Here is a 19,437-nt window from a genome sequence, read left to right on the forward strand (position 1 = left end):
GCAGAAAGTTTTACCTAGTTTCCTACCATTGATATCATTGACTTCTTATCTTCTATTGACTTCCTTTCAATTTCTCATTTACTTTATCCTTTTTTTATATTTTAAACAATTTCAACCGATCTTCCTATTCTTCCCCCTTCTCTGAACTCTGAATTAAATTCATCTTTGCAATTATTTTAATTATGAAAAAATGCTCTCAAGTACATTCCTGAAACATGAGCATAAAGGGGGAGATCGTTAATTGAGAATTTTCCTGCTGATTATGGCATGAAAGCAATATTTTGAGTATCTGAGATATTTTTCCCAGGACTTCCTGATTCCTGCTGTGCCAAACGAATCTTCTCGGAGGGCCGAAGAATGCTGGTGTTCAGTGGACACTTTACTGAAGCTCCTCTCCCTCAGCACAACTCTGAGTGAGAGCCTTGCACTCTTGGCAGCCTAACCGAAGAGACCAGACCTGCATGTTTCAGACCTCAGAATTAGTGAGGAAGCACTTGTTACAAGGTTTGTAGGTCTAAGAGAACACTGTGCGGCTCAGTTGCACATTAATAATGAAGCACCTGAATCCACTCACGCAATAGATCCATCAAATAAGGGTTCTATTTGGTTGGTTGCAAACAGATAATACCTCTCAGGAAAGAGGTGGCTACCCACACTAAATCCCCATGCAACTGTATATGAGTAAATTTCAAAATAGGTAAAGGTAAAAGCTCACTCCTCCCAGCAGCCCATGTCTATCCCATGCCCTTCAACCTTATCTCTTCTGCTATATGTATAAAAGAAAAAAAAGGGGGCTCTCAGAGTTACTGTGGCCCCTGTGTATAACTAGCGGCCCAGAAATAAGTATTAAACTATTATGGGGAAGGTAATATTTAAGAACTTTCATGTAACATAAGAATTATTTGTGCTGTAATATAATGTCATGTAAAATAAGATAGCCAAGATATTATATGTGTGTCTGTAAATAAAATGAGTCGGACCACGATGGAAAGATTGCTAATGTTCAATTTGTTCATGTATTTTCAGCTCTAACATACTACTACTAATAATTTTTGGGCCTTTAAGATTTAAAGTTTAACTAAAACTAATAGTCTTAAGTCAAAGATGTTTGCCTTTTTTCCATACTTTTAAATAGAGGATGACTACATGTAACAATTTAAAGAAATTTTAAGATAACAAAATGGGTGCTGGGAAAATGGCTCAGTAGTTAAAAGCACTTACTGCTTTTGCAGAGCACTGAGTTTGGTTTTCTAGCATCTATACTCGGCAGCTCACAAGCCCCTATAACTCTAGCTCCAGGGGATCCAATGCACTCTTCTGGCCTGCATGGCACCTGCATACAAATGCACATACCCACACAAAGGCATAAAAGTATATATAATTCAAAATTAAACTTAAAAAAAAAACACAAAAAATATTTAAAAACTAGAAGAGCCCACGATTAAGATACACTTACAACTTTGACCCCCCCAAAAGTTATATTGCTCTTGGTCAATTAGTGTATCAGGTTATCAATTTTTAACCATAACCACACTTACTGATTGAAAGAATTAATTTCTTTTTTCCCCAAATATTTATTTATTTATTATGTACACAGTATTCTGCCTGTGTGTATGCCTGCATGCCAGAAGAGGGCACCAGATCACATTACAGATGGTTGGGAGCCACCATGTGATTGCTGGGAATTGAACTCAGAACCTTTGGAAGAGCAGCCAGTGCTCTTAACCGCTGAGCCATCTCTCCAGCCCAAGAATTAATTTCTTAAATATAAAATTTTAAATGATTCAACAATTTGACTAACAGCTTTCCAGAACGTCTTCTACCCAAACAAGAAGCATCAGTGTCCTTCACGTTGTTCATCTGCTCTGCTGCTGTCTAATTTCTACCCAGTTTTCATTTGTCAATGCCCCAAATTGTCAATGTTGTCCAAGCGTTTTTCCCTGTAAGTACTTACAACGTAAATACTGAGACTAATTGTAACTATTGATCATTTTAAAAATTATTTTTCACTATTAGGTCAGCTCATTTTCCAAATATTTTTCAAGTCTTTCTTAACAACAGTGTATTGGTGCTTAATTCAAAAATAGTAATTAAATGTCCCTCCACTATTTTTTTGTGTCTTTATAAATGGGCAATGGTGTAAAAGGAGACCTCCAAACAATAAGCCCTAATAAGGCCACTTCATATTTTGCTCTTCACTCTTCCATGTGTCTTAAACATTTCAGTGGTCAATTGCCACTATTTTTTCTTAAATAATAAATCACTCTTTTGTTATAAACCTATTTGAAGAGTTTAAAATAATATCTTTAAAACAAGTAAGTCTAAAACCACACCACTGAGCCTTAGAAATCTACAGTAACAAAGCAAACTGTAATGCATATTCCAGTATTTGATTTCTGGAGATGATTTAAATTGAACATGCTACATTTATATCCTAATAATTAGTGCCAACTTATGTCACTGGCCCAAAACATATGAAACTACAATGGAAGCTTAATTGCCTTATTCTCCCTTTCATACAAAAAAACAAAACAAACAAACAAAAGAAAACCAACAAAACCCAAAACCCTCATTTCTCAAACAGATGCCACAGAAAAGCCCAGAGCAGCTGAAGCCAGGCAGTTCTTTAACAAATTCACTGCTGCTCGCTGTGCCTCAGCCTTTTCCTCTAGTGAGAATCCTTTGTAGAGTGATTTGGGTTGGTTTCTTGTCACTGGTTTTAGCTAACATATTCCTTCCATTGTCAATGGCACTCCACGATGCCTTAGAAAAGATAAGACTGAGACCTGCAAAAAATTCAACTTATCCGGCTCAGATCAGAGCCAGCAGGCAACAGATTCAGGGTTAGCCTGGGTCCTCTGATGACAGATCGGTGCTCTTTCTACAGCTGTGCGCTTCATTCACGCCTCCCAATGTTGCTCAAGAGTGTGTTGAAATAAATGCCTTCATACAAACCTACTGATGAGGAGTAAATGGGCTTGGGGCAGTCATCTGATTCCACACCCTTCATATTTCCCCTCCTGTTATCCAAAGACAGGCTTCATAGGGGTTTATCCCTGTCATGAAATAGCTACTGAACTGCCTTAAACAATCATGTGGGATCTTATCTGTTTCTGTTTTGTGTTATTACTCCTTACAACACTGGACAGGTAAGCAAGAGATGCCATGCAAAGGTGGGAAAAGAAGCATGAGTCTTGCAATAGAATGTGTGAAGAAATCCTGACCTCTCTTCTCCCCAGCAGTGGTAGGGATTGGATGAGCCCTGTAACTTCCTAGGACCCTGTCCTCTCCTCTACAAGCTTGGGAAAGAACACTGATCTCAAAGGGTCTTTCTGAGGAAGACCTCAGCTGTGCTTCTATTCGCCACACCCAGTCTGTGATCACATTAGCCCCACTCCGCCTCTACAAAGCCTCTTTTTTTTTTTTTTTAATTCACCTAAGTTTTATGGGAAAAGAGAGATTGCCAGTGTATTTTACATTAAAATGTGAATTGAGAGGACCTTTAAATTTAGGAGCAAATTATATCCATGTAGGTACCCAAGAAGAGGTTCAAAGAAAACATCTTGCATTATTCAAATTTTAAGATGATAGAGTACTACCAGACTTGATCCCCCCAGAGAAAGCTTTCATTTTAAATGCAAGACTCAAAACAGCCACTTTTCTTTCTCAAAATAACTTTCATTGTCTCCATTAATGCTTAAACGATAAAGTAAATAACTGTCGCCTTTAGCTATCGGGCAGATTTAGAGAACAGTCTCTTCTGGGCCTGCCACTAATGTGCTCATTACTAGCTTAAAATCACAAGGCCCCCAGCAGATGGGTCCTGGGTTCTGAAGTGTCCACAATGACTCCAAACACTAGGCATCTATGCAAATCCAGTGAATGGCTTGTGTTACATTTAGCATGGAAAAATGGCCCAGACTAGGGGTGCTACATTGGTTTCAGCTTACATGTCAACTGTGTTTGAGAGTGAAAATCCAAATCATTGCACACAAGTAAAAGTTTGAGGCCAAGCCAAGCTACACAGAAAAGAGCCCTAAGATCAATCTGTCATGTGTGCCAAGGACAGGGAACCAGTGCCGGGCCACTAGCTACTCATTTCCAGAATCATCTACCCTCCGAAAAGTACTCATTTCAGCCAGTTCACTGTTCATCTGAATATCTGTCATGCTGAGGGGAGTGAGAACTCCTGAGATCCCACAGACATAAGAGAAGTATTTCCAATGCCTTTTCCATGGGCATAGTAGCATCAATGTCCTGTGTTCATAAGCTATTTCCTTCTGCTGCACTCACATCTAGACACCATCTTCTAACTGTGTGGAGGCCACTGGCTGAGCTCTTACTAATGAAACAGACAGGAATGGTATCTAGGTCTAGTCCCATGTCTTGGAATATTTCCTTTTCTGTTTTCCTCATCAGCTAGACTTCATTGGAGGACTCTAAAGCCCCAGGTAAGAGACTGAAAAGTGCCATCCAAAGCAGACCCCAAAGAGAGTCAGAAAGAAAATCTGCATCTGGCCCCTAGCTCTTGGGACTGATCCCAAGAAGGTAGTTCTGGTTGAGCTTGACAATCCTGATGTGTTTATTAGATTTTTGTCAATGACACAAGCTAAGGATACCAGAGAAGTGGGAACTTCAATTGAGAAAATGACTCCATAAGGCTGGCCATAGGCAAATCTTGATTGATGACTGATGTGGGAGGAGCCAGCCCATTGTGGGTGGGGTCACTCCTGAGCAGATAGTCTTGGGTTGTATAAAAAAGGCAAGCTGAGCCAGCCCTGAGGAGCAAGCTAGGAAGCAGCATTCCTCCATGGCTTCTGATTCCTGGTTCCAGCCCTGAGCTCCTACCTCAACTTTTCCTCATGAAGGACAATAATTAGCAAGATGAAATAAACCCTTTCATCTCCAAATTACTTTTGGTCATGGTATTTATCACAACAACAGAAAGTAAATTGGACACATGGTGCCATGCCATGGACATGGAGCAACATGAGAAGTCAATTATTCTCTATGTTTTTTGTCAAACTCTAGCTATAGGAAGAAAGCTAATTTCTCAGTTTGCCATGATAGCAAACCACACTTCTAGACTCAATGAGAAAGTTGTTCTGCGAAAATGAAAGTTGAATCACTGATTGTATGTGGAAAAGGATCCTGAATAAGCATCGGAGGGGCTGGTGCCATCCATGCCCTTTCCTCAACCTGGTTATAAAAGCCCAAATGGTCCTCCTTTTGCCCTAACCAGTTTGTCTATATTCCTCTAACATAGAAAAAATATAGTCATCATGACAAGGGTACAAAGTAGAAAACACAAGTCCTTCAATGCACAGACAACATGTTGGTGTATAGTCTTCCAGAAATACATGTCACCGGCAGATGCCTACATTAAAAATGGAACCATGTCTTCATGTCTTAATTTCCATGACAAATACACTTTAACTTTTCATTTTTGAGGTTTTCCAGTATCTATTTGAAGACATCATTTGTTTTTAATAAAGTACTAAGGAAAATATACAATGTTGTATCAAACATTCATAAATGCTTCATTTTCTCTATTTTTCCAAGACAAAACCTGTAGAAGTCAAATTACTAGTTCAAAAGGCTTTCAGAGGTTTCAACTGACATTGACAACACATGGCCCCAAATATGTAGACTAATTTATACTTCCATCCATCGAGCACTCAACTCAGACTTTTTTCCATCTGAGCAAGGAGCAAGGCTGAGTTGAAGTGAAGTGACACTTCTCTCAATTTCCAACACTAGGTTATAAAATTATGAGTACAATTTACAAATCAAATGGCTAGTTGAATGAAGAGAGAGAGAGTTTGAGGGAGGGAGGGAGGGAGGGAGAGGGAGGGAGGGAGGGAGGGAGAGAGAGAGAGAGAGAGAGAGAGAGAGAGAGAGAGAGTGTGTGTGTGTGTGTGTGAGAGAGAGAGAGTTTGAGGGAGGGAGGGAGGGAGAGGGAGGGAGGGAGGGAGAGAGAGACAGAGAGAGAGAGAGAGAGAGAGAGAGAGAGAGAGAGAGAGAGACAGAGAGAGATCTCCTTGGCATTGCACAATGCCATGACAGCACAGATATACTAAGATATATTATATACTATAGAATCACAAAATACTATGAAAAAGATAGATAAAAATTAAAAGCTTTGTATGGAAAATAGTGAGAACTATTACTAAAAAGAACAAGTAAATATACACAGAGCAGAGGGGTGATTCAAGGGTTAAACAGTTGGTTTGGCCTTCTCACTACTGAAGACTCTAAGTAGCTCCATGTGGCACACTCATGCTCATACAAGGGTTGAAGAAAACAGAACATTACATGTCAAACTACTTAAGGGGTCATAAAAACATGAACACAGAGCAACTCTGATGGGATAAGAGAAACAGAACACAACACAACTACATTAAGCCATAGTCTATTGAATTACCTAGCTAGAGGCTGCAACAGCTGCAAGTTGCATACTCTTGATTCTAACCAGGATAATCATGAGTTGCAGCTGAGGTTCTCGGGCACCGATCTAACCATCAGAATGAGGCTAACAAAGCAATAACACGCTGGAGCAGTTGCTTAAGACAGTAAGAATTACCAGTATCAACACACAGAGAATGTGTGATTTTGCCTCTGGGACTCAACTGCCTTAACTGTAAAAACTGGGAGTCTGGAGATGCCTAAGGTTCTGTCCAACCTCGAAGGTCCTGTAGATGGGGATGCATCAGTTCAGAGATCATGTCTTACACTATCTGACCTCTTACACTATCAGCCTGGAAGCAGCTGTCAGCTTAAGTTCCTAGGGCCTGCCTTCTCTGCAGGAGCCGCTCTCTGCTGAGCAGCAAGCAGCCTTTATCTCAACCTCACCCATGTGAGTTCCTTTGATCCTTCAAGTCTGGCCTTAAACACCATTTCTACAATGCACCTCCACTGTGGTCTTTCTTTCCCCGCTAAACCTTAATGCTTCTGGAATCACTGGTAATTAGGTCTTTCATTTTCTGTCTCCCCTACTAAGCTGCTAGATCTCTTGATGCCACAGGCTATACATCTTATTCTCTGAGGTATCCCTGCCTCCTGGAACAATTCCTGACATTTGGTAAATATTTGTTGAATGAATAAATAATGATATTGTGTTAAATAAATACTTAAAAGCCTCAAGACTGAAAGTAACTTCTAATTTCTCCAACTAGGTGGTTGAAAACCAAATAAATACTCTGACATTTATTGCTCTCTTTATGAAGGTAAGAAGAATATTATTTTAAGTTAAATTTGTCTCCTATTCCTCATTGCTTTTCTAAACCCTTCAAGTCACTCTTTTCTTTCTTTCTTTGTTTCCTTCCTTCCTGTTTTCTTTCTTTTCCTTTTGCATTACTGGTGATCAAACCCAGCACTTGATGCATACCAGCCACTGATGCAAGCCAACCATGGATACATGCCAGGTATGCGCTGGACCACTGAGCTTCATCTACATCCCCATCTTCCAAATTGTGAGTGGGAATGTCATCGTGTTAGTGAAGAGTATTATTGAATATAAAGTAATATAGTTTCAGAATAAATTGAGTTTTTGGCTACTGTGAAATTATGTTTTTTGGTTTTTGAACTTTCCTTCCCATGTACAAAGTCTACATTCATAAATTGTAAGGCAGTCATTGAAGAGTAATGTTCAACCGTAACTGACTGACACAAAGAAAAGTAAAAGCATACATTTACACCCACAGAATGCTGAAGAACTTTCTGTAACATTAATTTCCTAATTATTAATCATGAAAGAAATATACCGAAGGAAATACACATACAATTCAAATACACAGCCAAAAGAATATAGACATAATTAAAATTTAACGTTTTTCCAGTTTACAAATCCTGACCATTAATTATATGTTTCTGGCCAAAGTTATGATTTCACTCAACCTTTTTTTTTTTTTAATATTGGTCTTTGGTTCTTTGAGACAGAGTCTCTCTATGTAGCTCAGTGTGACCTTCTTGAACTCATTATCTTCCTGGCTTGGTCTCCAGAACACTTGGATTATAGGCACATACCATACCCATCTGCCAAAATGTAATTTTTACCATATCCCAAGAATGTAACTGCAAAGAGGCTAACAGGGACTATGAATTAACTATTTACATTAAGCGATATAATAGTTTTTTAAAAATGATTTTCTGAAATATTCCACTTTTAATTGAGTTTATGGTCTTTTAACCAACAAAGTTTGACTCATTGTTCTTCTGAGAATTATTAGGTAAAAGCAAGATCTTTATACAGAAAGTGTGGGTGGAAAGGCCTAAAGTTAGGGAAGAATGAAGAGTATACCAGAGACAGTCATCCCATTAATACATAAATCCCCAAACTAGTTCTCATTCCATGTCTGGTGTCAGAGGAGCTTGGAGGAAACTCCAACCAGAAGGAGAAACCCACACAGAAGCTCATTGCAGTTCTGAGATGCACAGGGAGCCATCTCAGCCCTGAGCAGGCATGCCCAAGCTGGGTGTTAGAAATGATTTGAAAAATACAGAAACAACATATGACTAAAAGTAATGCAGTGTATGGTGATTTTAGTGAACTGGAGGGAGGGGGACTGAGTAAGAACAAGAGGAAAACAGGCAGGACTCCTTCCTAGTGTAGGGGTGAACTATCGGGAAAAGACAGCCATCCACTCCCATCTGGCTTCCTCATAGGGTAATGAATGAATCCCCAGGACCAAATCATGAGAGGTCTCAGAAAACTGTAAGACAGAGCAACACTGAAGTGAAGGAAAGCATGTGTTGAAACTGAATGACCTACAGGCCTTGTGGGCAACATGTGACCAGTCCTCTGGGACTAAGAACAAAGACCCACATGTAAGGTGCCCAGGTTCCAATGCTGCACCCTCAGTAAAATTAACAAGCACAAAAAGAAGGCCCTTTAGTAAAGGGAAACAATAAAATGTGTCACATTAAGGCTACACTCAAGGTGGATGAGAGGAAAATCTCTGGGGCATTTGTAACCACAGCTTTCCCCTTCTCAAGTTTAAAATTTATACTACAGACTAACACTCCAGTATCTCAGGTCCTGAGGGCCATATATATCTGATTTCACAACTTTTTAGGTTTAGCAAAGGCCTGAGATACACCACACACTAACACCCCAGTATAATCTTGAAATTCATTGTAATAACATTTCTGTAGTTGAAAATATATACTTCAGGATAGATGGTATGAAGACTATCAGGTCAACTTCTGCCACCAAAGATTTACAAAAGCAATTTTAGTTTTCTGAGCTCTTTGGATTTTTAGATGTGAATGAAAATCATGAACACGGACCTGCATCAGATGAGAAAGCAGAAATCAATCCAGGATGGGACCCCTGTGGGTCTTTCATGAAGCAAGCACAAACTCTATCTAGGTGAAACCAGGCTCTCTGGGATTCTTACTGATGGAGACCTAGCCAACAGACTTCAGAAGCTAAAATTATGAACCATCTGAGAAAACACCATGAGTGAGGTTCAGGCTCGGGCTAAACTAGCCAGAAGCAGGGCCTCGTGTAACAGATCCATGTAAACCAGAAGATAAAATTAATTTGGCTAAAAATGGGAGAGAAATTAAAAAAAAAGGGATCCAAAAAAGATGAGCAAGGAACATATGCCATACCCAAAAGAGCAGATCTGAAAAACTTCAAAACTTAAAAAATTAATTAAAAAGTTATAACTGAGGGTGAATAAAAGCTTTAAGACACAGATAAAGAGAGAATAAATAAACTAGATAGATTCTGAAAACAAAGCATGTTGAATAGAAAAGTACTGGAAACTATGAAAGGTATATTTAGACATGAAAGGATATAATAAAGTGTACTGTATCTAGTTACACTTGAAGGTCAGAGAGAGAGAGAGAGAGAGAGAATGGGTATAGGCAGTAATCAATGATAATCGAAAGGCTGAGAATTTTCTAGAATTGATGAGAGATGCTAATTCTCAGTTCAGGAAACCCAATACAGTGCCAATAGGACAGACAATAGGGAAGCCACATCTACTCATTCATGCTATAGAAGGTCATGACAGATTTTTAAAGCAGCCATAAAGCAGGTGATCATTTGAAAGCAGGTGGGGGGATGAATTCTTAAGAGCCAATAATGGAAGCCAAAGGAGTGAAACTATTATTTGCACATGGACTGTCATCCTAGAATTGTTCCGACTATCTCTCAAAGCCATGAAGGAAATAAAAGCTTTTTAGTCAAAGCATAATTCCCCAGTAAACAGCCTTACTGAGGCAGCTTTGGAGGGTCACAGTTCAAGAAAACACTAGGAAGAGGAATGGCAAGCGAAGAAGTCCAATTCAGAGTGGTAATGACTATACACACACTGTCTCTATCAAATGACTAATGAGGTTAAAACTACAGTAGCGGCAATAAAACGTGGACGGTAATGGCATACAACTCAGAAGCCTTTAAAATCCCTAAATTTCTTTTATTACAAAAAAAAATGTTACCAAGTATTACCAATCTACTTTAAAGAATAACTATTAAATTAAGGGTAGTCCATGAAAGACTGAAAAAATAATACACATAGCTTTCTGTAGAAAGGGGAAAGTTAGAATTGATCTAATTCAAAGGACAGCACTAAAACTCATCCGCAGATGTGTTAAGAAGTACACAGTGGTGGGAGTGGTGGTCACAGCACTTGTGAAAATGGCCAGCAGCAGTAGCGGTGGATCAGCAAACAGTTCTCCCCAGGTGCCCCCAGGCTTCCAACAGATAAGGCCTTAGCCACCAAGACCTCAGCACTGATAGCACTAGGACCTGACTATGACAGCGTATTCATGTGCCAGAGAGAGCTCTCGGGTTATCAGCTTGGTCACTGAGTGGATGGCGATGGGCACGCAACTGCCATGTCGATAGTTTAAGCGAGAATTAAAGACAAAGCCAAGGGCTATCCGGAGAGGGGTACACATCTTCGCGATCACTATTTCAAGAAAGTAGACCATAGGAAATAAAAGTGTGGTTGACAGGCTGGCTGCTGGAAGACTCCTTCAAGTCCAGGGACGCTGCATCGGTGGTTTCGTTTGCTCAAATGAAGACATTTAAAAATGGGTATAAAACAGATAGAATGTGAGGTTAAGGATTCCGATGACAGGGAGAATTAACTCACACATAAATGGTGACAGTTATCATTGAAGATAAAAGTGCTTACCAAAAGACAACAGTCAAGTGATCAAACCAAAAGGCAAATCAAGAGAGGGCAGGTGAAGAGTTAGCCTGTCTCTCCTGGATTGCTGGAACGGCACCTTGCACAACCTTTTACAACACAGATCCACCTTCACCATGTGTGCAGGAGAAACCTCATTACACAAGGAGGTGGCGGTGTCCTCAGGCACGCAGGACAAAGGAGAAGGTAGTAAGAAGGCAGCTAAACAAAGACCTGGCTTCAGGGTGCACTTTCACCCCACCGCCCCAAGGCAAGAGTCCATTTCTTACAGGTCAGGCTGTAATTGACAGCGGCAGGGCAGAGCAGTTCCCAGGTGACCGCCCACATTAGGTAAATTCCTCCAAGAAAACACAAGTAAACAGGTTTCTAGGCAAAGAAAAAGGAATTTACAAGAGAAAAAGAAACAAGCGTAAATATTTAAATGGCAAAATGTGTGGCTTTCCAAATGACTTAAAGGCACTATGAGTCTATTTGAAGGCTGTTCCAGGAGCTGAGTCACCAAAATATAGCTCAGTAGTGGCCTTCAAGGAACAGGTCCTGTGTCAATTCTGACCTTTCTTACCAAGTTACAGAAACCAAGATAAGCCCTGAAGAACACCCTAGCCTATCTAGGGTCTACATAGAAGGAGGAAGTAAGATTTTAAAGGATCTTTGTGGGAAGCTAAAAGAAAGATATAATAACCTAATATATAGACTAAATCACAAGGAAGTATTTATTAGCCATTAAGTGAACGTTTAGCAATGTACCAAAATTCCAGATTTTATTATAAAGTGTTGCATGTTAATATTGCAATTAAGATACGAACTTACCTACTTAATATATATTCTTCTATTTTCAAGTCACTAGGAAGCACTTATGAGTCAGTTTTTTAAAGACTGGGAATATAGCTTTGTTGTACAACATGGGCTGAGCATGTATGAGATTCTGGGTCCAACCTCCAGCACCAACAATAAGAAATTTTAAATTCATAAAAAAAATCTTTCTATTCCATTAGGTGATGTACAGCACACTTCTACCCATTACTCCTTAATTTTTTTATAATTAACTTTATTTTAAAAACTTGGAAATCAAAGTATCACACTGAAATTAACCAGACCCGAAGTCTACACAACTTTCCAAGTCCTCTGCTTCTCTAGCGCCCACTCAACCTCATTCAGTGTCTTTTCTCTCCCCCTGGAATGCTAAGAACAGCACAGGCCTCCTCTAGGACTTTTGATACAAAATATAGTCATATTAAATGCTTTTCAGATGTGTTTTTTTCCCATCTCTTCTTGACTGTCCAAAAACTGATATAGTCTGTTTTAAACCATTTTCACAATTGGGCTAGGTCTTCCAATATAATCTAGAAGGCACACAGTACACCCTGGTATAGGAAATAATGATTGAGTGTATCCAGACAATGGTAAATAGTTAAGTCAAAACAACTAGTCAATGGTAAATATCCTACATAGCTAATTAGTATACTTACACTGAAAATCATATGATGTACTCACTATATTTCATATATGATACTAATTTTACTCTGCAATCTTGACATATTTCAACACGTAAAAAGAATACATTTGGTACAAATATAGTAGTCACTGTACTAGTGCAGATTAAATTTCTTTCTCTTCTTTTGATTTTTAGTCTTTTGAGACAGGGTCTGATGTAGAGCCATCTGGCTTTGCTATGTAGGCCAGGACGACCTTGAACTCCGGTTCCTTCTGCTTCTGCCTCCTAAATGCTGCAAATACAGACATCCACCACCATGCCTGGCTTAAACTGCACTTCTATAAATCAAAATATGTCAGATATACTAAGCATGTAAATATATACTAACATAAGTAAAGAAGACTAGTTTTGGGGATTTGGAGAGAAAAGAATGGTTAATAAAATGCTAGTATCTCTCAAAGAGATCCAGGACTTAAATCACTTTCATGTGGGATGAACTCATTATTGAAAATCTCCAAGAATAGCCAGGCAGTGGTGGCACACGCCTTTAATTCCAGCATGAGGGAGGCAGAGGCAGGCAGATCTCTGTATGTGGCCAGCCTGGGCTACAGAGTGAGTTCCAGGAAAGGTGCCAAAGCTACACAGAGAAACCCTGTCTCAAAAACAAACAAACAAAAAAAACCCCAAAAAACAAACAAAAATCTCCAAGAATAATAATGAGAGAAAAATAAGATTGCTGGTAGGTAAATGGACTTTCCATTAGCTTTGGCTTGATACTATTGATGATCATGCGTTTGAACTGTGATTATTTTAATCCAAATACTTTGAGTGGCACATACAGAAATCATCCATCAGCATTGACCATTCAAATGAATCTTACACCAGGGCTGCAATGCATTCTGAATTTCCCCCTGCAGATGGTTCTTGGGACCAACTCTGTATTTCTGTTAAACCCAGGAGCAGTACTTGGTGCCTACTAGGTTTTTTCCTTGATTATTTGACTTGGGCTAGCATTTAGACTAACCACAAAACAGAGGAGGAAAACTCACTGCCATGTAACACATTGGTAAGCAAACAGCCTGATTAGTCCTGGGCATTTTATGTGCTACCAAATACACACAAGAAGTTACAAAGGAAGTAAGGTGAGGCTGCACATTTTGCCCCAGAAAACTAGTATTGATAAAGTCTTTAATCTAAATGTGCAGATGGGGCAACATTATTACTAGATGGTGGTAGAGTAGAGAATGAAATATTTAGATAAACTGAAACATAAAATAGAATTCTCATTTAGATTACTAAAACTTACTATTTTTTAAAAACATTTAATATAATACGTAACTACTGACTATGTGAACCTTTTTCTCCCTTCAAGAAAGATACTGTTACTGGAAAAAAAAAAAAGTCTGGGCTAGGGATGCAAATTAGCCATAACGTGCCTGCCCAGAATAAACAAGGTTCTGGGTTCAAGAATTAGTGCCATATGTAAAAACAAACAAACAAACAAACAAACAAACAAGAAACAAAACCCAGAAAAACTAACCCTGAGAAAATGACTCAATCTACCTCCACATTTTCCCCAGGAGATTCTGTCCCCAAATGTTAAATCATCTCTTCAAACATGCAAATCATATACTACTAAGCAACATTGTATAAATCACCATAATTAGCAACAATAATTTTTTGTCTCTTAATCTAAAAATATTAGTTTTTTAAGCTAGCCCTCTAATATCAAATATTCATTTCATGAAGATTCTGAGACCAATTACTCCAATAGTTTAGAAAATCACATAATCCTAAACTTTACTCCTTATTTCCCAAATGAAACTCCAAACTAAAAATGTGCAAATCAAACTAATACATTTTTTGCTTCAGACTACCAAAATGTTTGGTTCTCTTCTTCCTATTCAATATATAATGCTTTCAAAACTAAACTACTACTTGGATCCTTCAGTGTTTATGGACAAACTTAGGTATTGTATTCACATGTCTTAATAACAAGAATAATGCATTTTTTTTACAACCAGTATGTTACATTCCCTCAGTCTCTTTAACTACTGAGTCTACTGCTTAAATTCTGAGATGTAACACGATTTAAATAGTCAATTTTCCACACAGTCTTTTAGTAGGAGTGTGATACCTGTCTTTCCACAGTACACCCAAAATCTAAGCTTAAAGAGAAGATCATTTATGTTTTAATTGAAAGATAAGACAATAAAAAGAAAAGCCACCAAACTACTCCTCAGAGCTTGGTTCAGTTTTCAACCTGACAGAAGTAAGAATTTCTCATGGAGAGAGACTACAATGTGCATGTAAGTTGTGAGGTTCACACACAACCGTGAAAGCAAGGTAGGTGTTTTGGAGATGAGACCAATTAGGCTAAGCATTCCTCTCCCCGTCACAACAGAACGGATTACTAACCACAGATGGCAGGTAAATGCAGTACTTAAAAGCAATCAAGGTTTGTTATCCTAGTTGAAATGCTCAGTAGCAAACACATTAAAGTATAACATATAATTCTAATAATACAAAGTCAGTTCCTAGTTCAGGTTATTTCTTTTAACATGGAATCTTCTACCATGATCCATATCTTCTAAAACACTCCACTCATTAACATATGCTGGGGTATTGGAAATACCCTTCTTTCAAACCCATTAAGAGATGTTTTCAGGTCTATAGGATAAAGGTAACTAATTTGATTTGGAAAATCCAGTCTTTATCAGAATGATGTCTTCCTGAAATGATCAAACCTGAGAATGTTCTCTGACATGCATCAATATACTGATCTATCATGAAAGTAGCAAATCCATAGCCTACACAGTTTTTATCGTGAGCATCTTCTAGGTTGACATAACCTCGAAGACGTGAGTCAGCCTTCCAGAGTTGGGGAAACTGATGGAAAGACGGCTAAATGATTCAGCATGCTGCAGCAAAATGAGCTGGTCATGAATTTATAATTTCTACCCCTGTTAGGTGTCCTGGCCCTGGTAGCCTTTCTTACCTAGTACTTAATGTATAACACACGATACTGTAATCAATCAATTTTGTTAAATATTCCTTCAGGAAAGAAGTAATAATGTCTTCCCCTTAGACAAACTTCTAGACAGAAAATTCTTCAGTGCTATGTGATAGCTCTGACAATGTCCATTTGCAAGCTTCCTCAAACTTTGCTGGTGCAAAGGAGAGGGCTGGAACTGACGGGAGTGGTGGTGATGCCATTTTCTCAGCAACACAAGAGGCAGAAGGATTGAAGCAAGAAAAGTAAAATGTGAAATATAAACACAAAACCCCCAAACAAACAAAAGAAAACAAAAAAGAGGCCAAGGGAGTGAGGTGGGAAAATGAGCATGGGCAAACAGTTTTCTCGTGCCAACATTGACCTTTAGCAATGAACATCAGGAAAGGACAGACAGACAGACAGACAGATAGAAACTGCAGAATACTTTCTGGAGTAGCTTTGGAGATACCTGACTGCCCAAAGCAGGTGACAGTCTTTCTAAATGTCACTATTCGCCCTCCAGCAGCAAAAGATTTGCTAACTGCATTGAAAACCTTCAGAAATATAGAGATCCCAAACCAGAAAAAAGCTTTCTCCATCCAATGACAGGTGAAAATGTTATGTGTTACACGTTTCCCATCTAAAATTGTATCGCCTCTAATTTGGAAAGTACATCCATTTTGTGACCTAAACAGTTATCCCACCCAGCATTTTCTGAGAACAGGACAAAGGAGTATGCCAAGATGTTTAGAATGAATTCGCCATTATCTGTGAAGTGGGAGCTGCTCATTCAATAGCCTGGCTTTATTCCAGTTCAGTTCAGTGTAGTGACATATGACACACACACTCCCCCACACTCACACACAATTCCTCAGCAGCAGCACAGAGAAAGGCAGGATTTTACAATGATCCAAAATGCACTTAAGAAATTATAGTGACAAGTGTGGCCATCCATGAATCCATCTTTCTTTCCCTCTCCATTCTGATCATGCAACCCCTCACTTCCCTTAACCTAACAGAGGGTGGAGAAAAACAAAAGGTGATTAAAAAGACATAGTCCAAATGTACAAATGTGTGTGTGTGTGTGTGTGTGTGTGTGTGTGTGTTTCCTCCTCTAGGGCCTTGGAGGTCATCGGAAGGAAAACATGGCTCGATAGACAAGATTTCAGGGCCTACCCTAGGGGACACCTCCAAGGCTCAGGAGCGAACCTCTGGGCAGCCAGTTCCCAAGGCTTCAGGCGGCATGACAGAGATCCAAGGCCTCTGAGGCCCCTATGCCACGCGCACGTTCCACTTATATAAAAGGATGCTTACAATCCAGGTGCTTCTTCTTGGGGCCCATCACCTCATGAGTGGTGGCTTTGCAGACCGCTCTCGCTACAGCAGAGCCAGTCACGCTGTACTGAGCGGCGGCGATCCGATCCGTGAGCGTTTGGCCCGACATCTTCACCGGCCGCGTCTACCGCCTCCTCTTCTGCGGGAAATTAAGAGGAGACGGTCCCGCTTTCACCCGCACCGCCTAGGCTGGAGCACCCTGGCCTTGCCTGCTCCCACCGCACGGCGGCTCTCTCCTCCGCCGACCCCGCCCTGGCACCGCCTCTTGGGACCAGCGACGCGCCAAGCCCTGCTGGTCCATCGCGGTCCAGGGCTGTCAGCCACCCGCCAGGTAGCCCTTGCATCGTGCCACTGTCCCGCTTCCCTACACCTGGAAGCGGCCGCCACATCCCGGCCTCGCCCTCGGTCCATCAGCACTGTCCGCGCAACCCTATCCCGTGGTGCGGGACCGGGTACGCGTCGGGGTTACTCCGGACGCCGCGCCCAGGAGTGCGCACCTCTCGTTGCGGGGGGCTGGCTGCAGCGTGTCCCCCCCCTACCCACCCACGGCAGCCCGCAGGGCCGCGGCCACCTCCCTCCTGCCATGGGGCTGCGGCGGCGGCAGCAGCGGCTCGTCCTCCCTCGCTCCCCATCCCCGCAGCAGGGCCGCCCAGAGCCGAGACGCGCCTCACCCTTCTCTGCTGGGAGCTCGGAGAGCCGACAGCTCGGGCACCGCCCGGCCGCTAGCGCGCCACGGAGCTGTCACCCGGGCTGCCTCTGCCCTTCTCCGCGTCCGGGGATTATCCCTCGGATCCCCCGGCTCCGGCGCAGGGGAGGGGACCTGTTTGGCCCAGCGTACTCACCCCGCCCCGAGAGCACCGCAGCCTGGACGCCGCGCGGGGTGGCTGGTTGCAGCCGCGCGCCGCCCCGGTGTCCCCGGGCCGCGATGCTTGCAGCCCCGGCCCGGTCCCTGGCTCAGCTCCGCGGTCCCCGCGCCCGTACCCGCCCGCAGCCGCTGCCGCCTCCGCCAGCGCCGCCGCGTCTCTCTAGCGCTCGGCGCTGCGTCCCCATCCCCGCCCCCACCTCAGCTGGAGCGCCTGCGACGAGTCAGGTGACGGCGGCCGACGAACCCGGGGCCAGCCCTCTGCAGAGCGCCGGCGGCCCCCTCCCCGCCGCTCCCGCTCGCCGCCCCCTCGGAGCCGCGGCTTTAAACGCGAGCCCCCCCACCCCCCCCGCACGCGAGCGTCCCCGGCCCCGCGACTGCAGAGGGGAGGGTGGGACGGCAGGGGCGCCGCCGCTCCGCAGCTCGCCTCCTCGCGCGCGCCCCCACACCCCCACACCCCCGCGCGTCCCCGTGCGGAACCTGGGGCACGCGCGCCGTGCACACCTGCGGGGCAGCTGCGGGATGCGCCGGGGATCGCCGCGGGCGTGGGCTTGGGGAGGGAGGGTTGTGAAGGCCGAGGCAAGGGCGGCGGCGGCGGCGTGTGCTGCTCGCGGAGCCCAGCCCCTTCTCTCCAAGAGCGCGTCTGTGACCAGCTGGCCTGTCAAAGGCAGCCCAGGCCCAGATGGGCAGGGCGATTTGAAATGTCAGGTTCTGTGGCCACGGGACCGTTACCTGTGCGCCCTCCGCTCCTTGCGGCTGGGCTGCTCAACTTGTCTCAGTTACAACAGGGAGCGTAGAGGGCAGGTAATTCTAGCAGCTTTAGTCTTAAAGCAGTATTGAGGTATGCGGTAGAGGCGAGTGAGTAGCGAAGCCATCAGCAGAATCCCAGATTACACTCGACTGGAATCATTTGCACCCTTAAAATTGTAGTTTCTGCTGTTTAAATATGTTGGGACATCTTATGTCATTTGAATGTCGAGTGTCACTTGCATGGGATTGGACTTGTTTAATAATTTCATGAGTTGACATTTGCATTTTAAATTCCCAAAGTTAAGGTCAGAATTTCCCTTAGGAATTCCCCTGACATGTTTCCTGGCTTTATGCAGATGACCTCTGTTCAGTCCCCAAGGCCATATATGCCTACTTATACACATCAGAGTTCAGCCTTGTAGTGCTTTTTCTCTTGGTCCGGTATTCAATACGCAAACATGAGGTCCTGAAGTCCTGCCCGCTGGAGCTGATTCCAGCATCGCCTTGTGACTGAAGAAGGCCCAAGACCACTGGCATGTAGTTACCTGCACTAGTATTACCAGATGACCTCCACAGTCCTGAACTAGGTATTTACCCAAAGGCAATAAAAACACATTTCTAGCTATAAACTTTTTATCGAAATTTGTAGCAGCTTTATATAATGGCCTCAAACTGGAGGAAACTAGTCTGTTGGTAAATAGCTAGAGAAAATATGGTCTATCCATACAACAGAATACTACTGTTGTATTCTGCTGTGAAAAGAAGAGTGTGGATGAATCTCAAATATACTATGCTTCATGAAAGTGGCCCAGTCATCAGAAATGTTATTTACTCTTTTGATCCATTTATGTAACAGACTAAGAAAGGCACAATTCGAGACAGAAAATACACCAAG

At 42.1% G+C, this 19,437-nt stretch overlaps 1 protein-coding gene across 14 annotated transcripts in view; it reads right to left on the minus strand.

Annotated features, from left to right (window-relative positions):
* The window catches only part of Snap91 (synaptosome associated protein 91), a 115,584-nt gene extending 96,905 nt beyond the window's left edge, over positions 1 to 18,679 (minus strand). For 4 of the 14 annotated variants that reach the window (XM_037207820.1, XM_028875527.1, XM_028875525.1 and 1 more), the window contains exons 1-2: positions 17,773 to 17,964; positions 16,910 to 17,069 (exon numbers count right to left, since the gene is read on the minus strand). In XM_037207820.1, the coding sequence (XP_037063715.1) occupies positions 16,910 to 17,039 (130 nt within the window). In that variant the 5' untranslated portion in view covers positions 17,040 to 17,069; positions 17,773 to 17,964. Of the gene's footprint in view, positions 1 to 16,909; positions 17,070 to 17,601; positions 17,733 to 17,772; positions 17,965 to 17,992; positions 18,236 to 18,296; positions 18,393 to 18,524 lie in introns of those variants that run through there. The other 10 variants (XM_028875524.2, XM_028875523.2, XM_037207818.1 and 7 more) reach the window with 7 other exon arrangements.
* Between the last annotated feature and the right edge of the window lie 758 nt (positions 18,680 to 19,437).

The sequence above is a fragment of the Peromyscus leucopus genome, chromosome 7, assembly GCF_004664715.2.
Source record: "Peromyscus leucopus breed LL Stock chromosome 7, UCI_PerLeu_2.1, whole genome shotgun sequence".
In the NCBI taxonomy this organism is placed as follows: Eukaryota; Metazoa; Chordata; class Mammalia; order Rodentia; family Cricetidae; genus Peromyscus; species Peromyscus leucopus.